We start from the raw sequence: 11740 nt of genomic DNA, 5'->3' as shown, positions 1-11740 counted from the left end.
TTCACTATTAATTAAACTGGTCAGCTTGGTGGAGCAGTGGTCCTCACTGTGGCCCCCCAGCAAGAAGGTTGTGGGTGGAGCCCCGGCTGGAGCACGGGGTCTTTCTGGGTGAGTCTCCATGTTCTCCCTGTTCCTGCTGGGTTCTCTCTGGTAGTCCAGCTTCCTCCACAGTCCAAAGACATCAAGAGGGACCAGGTTAATCCAGACTCTAAATTGACCGTAGGTGTGGCTGGGAGAGCCAATGGTTGTCTGTCTCTATGTGTTGGCCCTGCCATGGACTGGTGACCTGTCCAGGGGGAAGGCTGCTGGGGTAGGCTCCACTTGTCTCAAGAATGTGGCAAACTGTCAATAAACGTAATTTAATAGAAAATACAGACTGACTTAAACTTTAGAGTAGATAAGAAAATCATGTGACTTTGTGTCAAGTGATGTAAACTGTGGCTCCCTGGTATTGCCACAGTTTAGAATTCAAATTCAGACAACTTTACTTGTCCTAAAAAAGGCAATTCAGTTTGTGTATTATTGTGAGCCTTCCAGCCCCAGGAGAAGAGATTCACAGAGTGACAACATAAGTGTAGTCACAGCTGTCTGGTACAGCTTCATGGTGAGCTCTGGAGAGACAGGCACTAGCTTAGTAGGCTTAAATGATTCATTTAAGGATGCTATGGAAAATTGAACTGACTGAGAAATTAATTGGTAGGTGACTCTATAATCACATCCACTTGCTGCCCTACTCACCCATTAAATACCTGTCACCCTGTGGTGAAAAATAAGGTGTAAAACCTCTTGCCAATTATCTTTTTACTTTAAATGCCTGCAAGCTGCTTTGGTCACTGGAAGCAACTCAACACTCTATTTCTCTTCATCTAGACCAAGAGTAGAACAGGTTTTCAACAAGGGTCACATTGTGTCACACACAAACTTGAAATTAATGTACACCCATTGGAATTGAGTTTAAATTAATAGAAAGACTGAGGTTCTTCACCTACTTAATTTGTAAAGTGTCATGAGATACATTTTGTTGCGATATGACACTATACAAGTAAAACTGTCTGGACCAGCTGGAGAGTCTTTAGGGACTCATTAGTCCAGCCTGATAGGAGGGAGGTGCAGTAATCCAGCCTGGAAGTGACAAAAGCAGGGACTAGTTTTTCTGCATCTTCTTGAGCCAGGATGTGTCTGATCTTAGCGATGTTACGTAGATGGAAGAAGGCGTCCTGGAGATTTGTTGAATGTGGGAGTTAAAGGATCCTGGTCAAAGAGAACTCCTTGGTTCCTTACGGTGGTGCTGGGGGCCAGGGTGGTGCCATCCAGGGTACCTGTCTCATCAGAGCAGGTGATCCTCAGGTGTTTGGGCCCAGCACAATGACTTCAGTTGTGTCCAAATTTAGAAATACGAAGTTGCGTGTTCTGCATGTTTTAATTTTCTTTAGACAGGCCTCAAGCTTAGTTAGGCAATTAAATTTGATCATAAATTACAAAAAAAAACTTAAGTCATGACACAACATGTAGATCAAGCCTAGAGCAACACTCCTTCAATAAATCAAGCTGAGAGGTATTAAAGCTCTGGTAGTCCAGGGACCAGGGTGATTCAGTTGTTTTTATATAGAATACAATCAAAGTAACTGTACGAAGAGGCAGAAGAAATACAAAACCAATAAAAACAGAAAATCAGTTTTAGGCTTAAAATTCGCTTCTCTTACAAAATGCTTTTTTTTCCTGCTTTTTGTCTGGAAAAAAAAGGAAGGTTCTGGTGGCTGCTGTTGCAGGATGTGCTTGCTGATGGAGAATTTTTGGGTGGAGGTTCATTGAAGGAGGGAGGTGCTGGACCTGCTCTACTTGGACAGAGTCAGGACAGAACTTTGGTTGGGGTTTGGTGACACACAAAACTGACTTGATTTGATATTTGCATCTCAAAGAGTTTCACATTCAGGAAACAAAAAATGTTTCAATGTTAAAAGGACACTAAAATCATGTTTAAAGAGAGTAGGGTTAGGGTTAGCCAAATAAATTTGGATAAAATCAGCATTCACATCAATTACCATTAAATGTTAAAAGGAATAAAATACATAAAAGGGATAAAATTACAAAGTGCATTAAAAGTAGACATGGTGCTTTTATTAAAAAAGCAGTAAGAACTACATCATCCCCAGATCCACAGTCAGCTGATTTCAACATTAATAAACCCACTGTTGTCCTACACGCACACACTCACTTTATTTCTTTTATGTATATATATATATATATATATATATATATATATATGTATGTATAGTATATCGTATAATGAGTTTGGCAGCGACGCTGAACCAGCAGTCAGGATTTGCTCCACATCCCCAGCCAGGCAGCATCAAGTCAGTGGCAGCAGCAGCTCAATCTCAGCTCTTCTGTTGAGAGTTGGTTTAGTCTGCTGATGAGAAACATCAGTCTCATAAAGTGATTGACAGAGGTACTGAGCTCCCTCTAGTGGTACGCGTGGGAATCCCAAAAATATTTTTTAAAAGAGAAACAAGTCAAAAACTTCGGAAATAAAAAAGAATACTATCAAAACAGTGAATACTCAGGAATTAAAACTCGTAAAACAAAGTATAATTCACAATCAATTCGATCTTTCATATAATATTCTCGTGTCACACTGCTTTGAGATCAGCATCTATTCACATTCTGCCCGCAGAGCGTAGCAAGTGTACCTCTTAATGTCAGCTGCTAGTTTTAGCTTCAAATGCTACCTGACAGAGACGAGCTGTGACTCCAGGATCTCCAGTCTGGATTCAGGTGGACTGAGAAGAGCCGAGGTCCCAGTGTGTGTAGGTGGTGAAGTTCTCAGCAGTGAAACCAGATCCTTGGACGGAAACCTTGACCCAAACACCAAGGACTGAAAGATTAACTGGCCCCCTGCAGCAGTCCAGGTCCACTACTCCATCATGAGCTCCACCAGTAGCTCACTCGCAGGTGATCTGGCAGGAGGGAATTGTGGATCAGCCTTAATCCCCCTGGAGCAGACAGTGATGGAGTTGGAGCTCCAGGACCAGCAACAACTTTCCACCTCCTGGTTGTCCTTGCTTCTACTACTACTTCTCTACTGTACTGTAGAGTGGGTCTGAGCTTAGTGTCTGGACGTCGGTTGAGCTCCACCCTTCCACAGGCTTTCCCCTGAATCACCAGGTGCTCTCTCTGCTCCAAGCTTAAGTCACAGTCTGGCTTGGAGCCTTTGTGTATCTGAGTATGAATGATGAAATCTGACTTGTGGTGGAAATACAGCTCACAGAACTGGCAGTAGTAACACAAGGATTTGTCTTCCAGATGCCTTGTGGCACGTTGCACCATCGTCTTTTTGGACAAAAAGAATTACCAAGCATATGGGGCCCTCCCTCCCTCCCAGGAAGAGTCTGATCTGGTACTGAAGTGCATATACACATATATATACACACACACATATATATACACACACACATATACACAGAACACCATAGAATGGTTGCATAATAAGAGACTCGGGATGCATTTGAAGGGAGTTTTCACGACTGCACGTGTGACACAAAAATATTGAATAGGAGGAACTGTTGCCATCATTGACTTCTTCCCATTTCCCACTTTGCGCATCCTTGTTTCCTCACCCCTGCTGCTCCCCTGGTGTCTTTGTCCCTTTATCGGGAAGAGACATCCGCACTTCGAAAAATCACTTTAATAACACAAACCTTTAATATGTTTGGCACATCTGCATCATCTGTTCTACCATCTACCACTATTTTAGGATCTATTTGATTATAATGAAGGAGGTGGTACCATGTGACAAATTAGTGATGTCATACAATTTAGACAGAGAAAATAAATAAAACTTTTAACTGTCGTGAGGATGGATTAAATGTTTGCCAAGAGCACTGACAAATATGGCAAACATTTAACCTATTGCATAGATACAATATGTACATAAACACATGTTGGTTTTCCTAAACCAACCTACTCTTACAAACACCTTGGACATTATTAACTGATAAAGTCATGGGAAATGAAGGCATTTTAACAATGCATAAACCTTACTGACTCATCTGGAGAGACTGCTCTTTTCATGTAGCAATGTGCCCTCCTCTGTAATGCACAAGGGTATCAAAACAGCGTCAGTATGTGACGTCACAGCAACGACTCCTTTCGCTCCACCACTGGATGTGGTTTCAACTAATAAACCCAAAAGGCAGAACTGTTCCTCAGATCAACTTGTCATCATTTCTAAGACTGTAGGTTCGACACACACCTCAATTAGCTGTGACAACTGACAACATTTTTTTTTTTTACACAGACCCTTTTTTTTTTAAACCTTTGCGTGTCAGTCAAGCTTCTCATAGCCGTACCACCACTTCCGCTCTGAACCCTTCATCGTAAGAGCGCAGGGATAATGTGTGTGTATTTCTAAATGAGACCTAAAATCACTCAGCCCAGACGAATAGGATACCGATGGTAAACTTGAATTGACAGCTCGGGAACGCCAAGCGATTCATGAACACTGGCACACTTACTGTGTTACCGTCCGTCTGTGCTTTCCGCCACGGGCCAGCTAGTTAGCGGAGCTAGCACCACAGCTCGCTGAAGCTAACAGAAACTAGCAGAAGCTAAGCTAACTGGCACAAACTGTGTGCTGGCTTTGCTTCATGAACTCTCGTCAGACCCTCCAAGTTCTCCGGGCGGCTATTTAACCCGCCGTTACAAACGTCGCTGGTCACGGACAACCGAAACAGAAGGCTCGCTTTAGAAGGCTTTCGGTTCCCATTCGAAGACAGGCGAGGACATTCGGGAGGAGGAGACAGAGAGTCAGGCGCTGGTGTTAAGACAGGCCGGCTCACCTCCTGACCCACTGGGGAGACTTTACCTGAACATTAACAAAAATAAAACAACTGTTAGTCGACTTGACTTGACGGCGTGGAAGTTCATGTCGTACCACTTAGAGGAAAGAAAGGTGAACTTGTTGAATCAGTTATAAATTGTGCTTTTTCCGATATTATTTGTATTATCAGTTAGAGCACCTGTGTTCTCAGTGTGTTCTGATGAAGGAGTGGACGAGGGTTGTGTCTTAAATGCAATAGAGAGAAAGCGAAAGGTCACTGCCCCCTGAGAGACTGGCCAGGTGCTGGCATTCAGACCACCAGAAGTTATTAAGATAGTTAGACACAGCCTTCAGGACAGCATTGATGACAGAAGACTTCCGTCAAATAAGAAGAAAGTCCACTTGCTTGAGACATCGCACATAAAAGCGGCTATGATGGCGGAGGACATTCAGAGAGGTTTCTGTGCTGTTGTTTTAATGTGCAAATAGGAAAAGTAAAAAGGAAGTGCCAGGGTTAGCGATTCCAATTATTGGGTCATGTATTTTGTGTCTCCCTTCGCTTTCTTTGTTTCATTTAATCAGATTTCCCCTTTAATCAACACCAGCTTCTAAAGCACTAATATTTACATGACTGACTCTTGAAGGCTCTTGCTGATGCTTTCTCCACCCTCCTTACCCAATCAGTTCCAATATTGGAATGACCCATTGGAGACCTGTTCCGAACTAAACAATATTTACGAGATTCTGAATGATATCTCTAGTATTTCAAAATATGTTCTTTCAGCTATTTATCCATCCATCCAACAATTTTCTGCCACTTATTAAGGGGGGGGGGGGGGGTGGAGCCTATCCCAGCAGCCTTCCCCCTGGACAGGTCACCAGTCCATGGCAGGGCCAACACACAGAGACAGACAACCATTGGCTCTCCCAGCCACACCTACGGTCAATTTAGAGTCTGGATTAACCTGGTCCCTCTTGATGTCTTTGGACTGTGGAGGAAGCTGGAGTACCAGAGAGAACCCAGCAGGAACAGGGAGAACATGGAGACTCACCCAGAAAGACCCCCACACCACCTTGCCACCCAGTTATTTATCTTGCCAACTACAACAAACAAGTCTAAGTATGAGTGTTGTACATTAGATGGCGCCATTGTTTCAGTCCTGTGCTGTACTTCTAACCTTCTAACTGCAATCACTGTCCCACATAATCACTGCTATCCCAGTCACTCAGTTGTTAAGCTTTTACATAATTGTAATCACTATTTGAAACCGATAGAGATGAGTCTTCCAAGTTGAAGGCTAATGGCTGCAGTGGGTTGCTACATTTCTTTTTCTGGCCATGTGCCTGCGATCACGGTGCTACTGTGCAAACAGGAGTAACAAACACGACTTGTGGAGTGGAGACAGCGGCCAACCAGCCTGCCCATTCCTGTTGTTGTCAGTGGGAGTTTCCAGCTATACAGCTCAGGGGAAGCGCTACAGGATGTCCTTTTCCTCATTCCTCAAGGATAAAATGACTATACGTGTTTCTGTGAAATAACAGTAATTCATGCTTTCTTTTCATTGTGTTGAACACAAACTGTAACCCATGAATCTAAACTACTCTGAACAAATATCGTTCATTCATGCTTGATATCATAACATCATATCACCATTTTATAGTCAATCCTCTCCTGGGCCCGTACAATCAAGCTACACTATATATATATATATATATATATATATATATATATATATATATATATATATATATATATATATATATATATATATATATATATATATATATATATATATATATATATATATATATATATATATATATATATATTACACACACACATATATATAACACATATATATATATATATATATATATATACACACATACACACACACATATATATATATTACACATATATATATATACACACACACACATACACATATATATATATATGTGTATATATGTGTGTGTGTGTATATATATATATATGTGTGTATATGTGAGTGTGTGTGTATATGTGAGTGTGTGTGTATATATGTATATATATACACACACACACACATACATATATATGTATATATATATATGTGTGTGTGTGTATATATATATACACACACACACACACACATATATATATATATATATATATATATATGTGTGTGTGTGTGTATATATATACACACACACACACACACACACATATATATATATATATATATATATATATATATATATATGCAACAAAGTCTTACTGTCAGAATTAATTCAAACTAACAGGATGATTCCTGTGAATTGCATTCCTATCATAGCACATCAGGCCTGGTGTGACTGTGTAAAGTTATGAGTTAACTGGTCTCAGACTATAAGCAGCAGTACAACATTTAAAACAATCTTGATAAAGATATTGACCTTTAGCCAAATTCTCTGTATTTTCCCTCAGAAGTCAAACAACAGCACCAGAGGAATACACATGTTAAACCTACGACTGTCTTCACTTTGTCTGATTGACAGTTCAACAGCAGCTGCCAGTGGAAGAGGCATCGTGAAGGAATGAGTGTGACAGCTGCTGGGGGAATCCTACTACACCACCGGGTCACGTGGTGCTCTGATCCTTCACTCAGTTCCTCAGTAATGCTGAGCATAGCCAGGCGGGTGGGAGGGATTTAGAGGAGGGAGGTGGAGACAGAACTCACAAGCAAGAGGAGAGGAAAGCAGTACCAACCAGATACTGAAGCAGGATACTTCTGACAGACTTCCTTCCTGTGACCAAAAGGGGACATTTCACAGGTTGTGTTCGGACAGAGGGAAGACAACGGCTGTACTGAAGAGCCAGCATTTCAGAGGACAGTACAAAGGAAGAGGAGGAAGCTCGTATGTGTGTAAACATGGGCAACGCTCTCGAGATGTGATGTTGAACTCTATGTGAAGTGAAGATCTTTCCAGCTCTCGTAATCAAAGCTTCTAACACCATCTTCCAAGCCATGACCAGGAGTCAGCACAGGTCCTGCTGAACCATGGCCCAGGTGAGGAGAAGCGCGCGCATCAACACACACACACACACACACACACACACACACACACACACACACACACACACACACACACACACACACACGTACAAGTACTCAATTTCTTCACACATGACTTTATGAACTTTGGTGCATACATACTTTGATGATGACGTATTTCCATGCGAGGCACACATTTGCGGAAAGTGTTCAAGCATGTCAGTGTGTGATGCCATTTATTTATAAATTTATTTGATAGTTATTCAACAGTCCAGGACGTTCTTGATTACGATTATCAAGCTTGTGCTTAATTATCTTAATCAGCTTTAACACTCTTTCAACTTGACTTTATTCTTTCTTGTTATTCGTGCTGTCAGGATTGGAAAAGAACCTACAGTTTTCCATTTCGATTTTGATTCAGTGACAATAAAAGTATATATATATATATATATATATATATATATATATATATATATATATATATATATATATATATAAAAATATATATATATATATGCATAAAATAATACAGCATTAATGTTTTAACTTATACAAGTCATTGCTGGTTACAAGCTGGTACTATTGATGTCTCCACGCCAGTTGTCGTCACCCTTTATCCAGCTAGTGAACCTGCTTCAGGTCCTTCAGTGTGTTACTGAGGCTGGTCTGGTGCCTCTACGGTGCCTTAATGTTGAGGAGCAGCAGGAGACGTTTGCTCCCTAGACCCAGGAGAGGCTGGTCTCTGGTCAGTGGAGTTACGAGGAACTAGATGTTAGAGACCGGAGCAGCAGAGGAGCAGCACTGATGCCCTGGAGACATGGACCCCCACCTCCTCCAAGACCTGCTCCACATCCTTCCAGACCTGCCCATGACACCAGGCTCTTTGATTGGTTAGAGTGATGTCATACCTGAAACAGTCCTGTGAATACTCAGGTGTCTAATATGGCCTCTGAGCGCCGAGGTTTGCATTCTGATTACATGCCTCTGAATACCAGAATGAGGCTGAATGTGCCCCGAAGGCACATAGTACCATCCACCAACCACCTGGTGCTGCAGATCACTTCATAGATCTCAATGTGTCAAGCGCTCCTGGTGGACTAACTCCATCAGCAGAGAGCAAAAAAGAGAGATAGGACATTTCCAGGGTTGTTGCTGACGAATCCCACTCATACACACTAATCTGGAATTTCAGCTCTATTTCTTAATTATCAGATGGATGGTGTGGTCCTCTGCTTCATATGAATTGTACTTTGTTTTGATGATAGAATCTAAATGTGCAGCAGAAGATGCAGATGTGACTGTTGATGCTTGCAGGTGCAGGTCTACTGACTCTGGGGGGGGTCCCTGGATGAGAGTCATGGGGTTGCAGTGTAGCAGGGTTACAAGGTTGCAGTGTAGCAGGGTTGTAGGGTTGCAGTGTAGCACGGTTACAAGGTTGCAGTGTAGCAGGGTTACAAGGTAACAGGGTAGCAGGGTTGAAGGGTTGCAAGATTACAACACAGTAGAGTTACAGGTTAGTGAGGTGACAGGGTAGTGGGGTGACAGGGTAGTAGTTTACGTGGTAGTGGGGTTGTGGGGTAGAAAGGTAGCAGGGTTAAGGGGTAGTGCGGTTACAGAGTTGCAAGTTTACATGGAAGTAGAGTTACAGGGTAGTGGGATTACAGGGTAACAGTGTTACAAGGTAGCGGTGTTACGGGGTAGTGAGGTAACAGGGTAGCAGGGTTACGGGGTTTTGGGGTAGCAGCCACCTGGTCTGCGGCCCCACAGGGCACCCAGCAAGGCCACAGACCAGAGAACCTGGCTCCCTGGCAGGGCAGCCTGAGGTTGTATTCAGCCCTGGTGGGGGTAACTGGTTATGCTGGTAATACTGGTAATACTAGTAATAGTGGTGTTACAGATGATTCTGGTGAAGTTGATATTGGTATCACTGGTATAAGTCACCTTACTCGTCAAGCTGGCGTTACTGGTATTAGTTGTGTTACTGGTATTAGTGGTCTTACTGGTCATGCTGGTGTGACAGGCAAAACTAGTGTTACTGGTGTTAGTGGTGTTACTGTTGAAGCTGGTTCTACTGGTAATGCCAATGTTATTGGTAATACTCGTGGTATCAGTGGTCTTACTGGAAATGCTCTTGTTACTAGTATTACCATCTACTAATAATGCTGGTGTTATTGGTATTAGTGTTGTTACTAGTAATGCTGGTATTACTGGTAACACTTGTGTTCCTGGTATTAGTGGTATTACTGGTAATACTGGCAGTGCTGGTGTTATTGCTCATACTTGTGATACTGGTATTTGTATACTTATTGCTATAAGTATTTTCTCTGGTGGTGCTTATATTAATGGTTATTCTGGTGTTACTTGTAATAATGCTGTTACTGGTAATGCTGGTGTTATTGGTATTACTGGTGTCACGAATAATACTGGTAATGCTGGTGTTACCAGTGTAAGTGGTGTTGGGGTTAATTTAATGTACTTAAAACCAGCATGTGTAAATGATTTTCATTGTTGTTATCTGAAACCTAAATGTCTTTTACAAGCATTGTTTTGCATTAAAAGTAATTATACTATAAACTAGTTATAGTTTTAACTTTTTTTGCCAGTCATATTTCTGTTGTTCTTTCAAAGTGGCTTCAGACTTTATCTAAATCTTTATTTCGTAAATGACGGCCAAACGGAAGTTACACACATTTTATGCATTTGATACTCAATAGGAGAGGTGGCATGGCCCAGAGGTAGAGTGGCCTCCCATCAACTGAGGGGTCGCAGGTTCAATCCCCACTGCCCCCAGTGACCATGTCCAAGTTTCCTTGAGCAAGATACTGAACCCCTAATTACTCCTGATGGCCTTGCAATGGACTGGTGACTCGTCCAGGGTGAACCCCACCTTTCACCCAATGTCAGCTGGGATAGGCTCCACCTCAGAACCCTTGACTGATGAGCACTATAGAAAATGGATGAGTGATGGATGGATGGATACTTAACAGTAAAAACATTTGTGAAATCCTCAAACTTTCCCAAGTTGTCAAAATTTGGTCCTCACAACTAAAAATGTTTTAGTCTTTATTTGATATTCATGGTGTTTGTTCTACAGAAACGCTGCAGACAGAATGTCTTGTTATCTTCTAATTGTCTCAGCTGACTGTACTGTGCTAATTTGATGTTTGCAGTCAAGAAATGTTAGAAAATTTAATTTGTGGTGTGTCACCATGACTTGAGTGCATTGACCATTCGTGTGAGGCACCAAATCAGTTTAAACCTTCCATTATCTGAGTAAATCCATCCATCCATTTTCTTCCACTTATTCCAGTTAAGGTTCGCAGGGGGGCTGGAGCCTGTCCCAGCGGCTACGGGAGAGAGGCAGGGTTCACCCTGGACAGGTCACCAGTCCATCGCAGGACCAACACATAGAGACAGACAACCATTCACACTCACAGTCACACCTACAGTCAATTTAGAGTATCAATCAGCCTCGTCCTCTCTTGATGTCTTTGGACTGTGGGAGGAAGCTGGAGTACCAGAGAGAACCCACACAGGAACAGAGAGAACATGGAGACTCCACATAGAAAGATCCTGTGCTCCAGCCGGGACTCGAACCCGGAACCTTCTTGCTGTGATCAAGATCAAGAGAGATTTATTTGTCACGTGCATAGTTGTACAGGCGACAGTGCTGACCACTGCACCACCGTGCCACCTTGTCTGAGTAAATATTTATTATAATTTCAATGAGATGAAGAAATACCAACATATAAATCTTGTGTCCAGAGTGGCAAATTAAGGTCCACTGGACACTCACGAGCTTTAGTGTGACTCACTGAAGTGATTCAATAAACTGAGTTATCATATTAACATCAAATCTAGCAGAGCAGTGCTGAAGCCTGCGGGTCACTCCTGAAACCTTTTCACT

At 42.2% G+C, this 11740-nt stretch overlaps 1 protein-coding gene across 1 annotated transcript in view; it reads left to right on the top strand.

Annotated features, from left to right (window-relative positions):
- Positions 1-7525: 7525 nt before the first annotated feature.
- The window catches only part of LOC147239318 (rho GTPase-activating protein 23-like), a 63499-nt gene continuing 59284 nt past the window's right edge, over positions 7526-11740 (top strand). Inside the window, exon 1 of the mRNA XM_086195091.1 lies at positions 7526-7848. Within this exon, the coding sequence (XP_086051217.1) occupies positions 7840-7848 (9 nt within the window). The 5' untranslated portion in view covers positions 7526-7839. The remainder of the gene's footprint in view (positions 7849-11740) is intronic.

Source organism: Aulostomus chinensis, chromosome 23 (assembly GCF_037954235.1).
Source record: "Aulostomus chinensis isolate RoL2024-O1b breed Wild chromosome 23, RoL_Achi_v1.0, whole genome shotgun sequence".
Lineage (NCBI taxonomy): Eukaryota > Metazoa > Chordata > Actinopteri > Syngnathiformes > Aulostomidae > Aulostomus > Aulostomus chinensis.
Note: the sequence above shows the minus strand (reverse complement) of the source record. Positions and strands in the feature narration are given on the sequence as shown.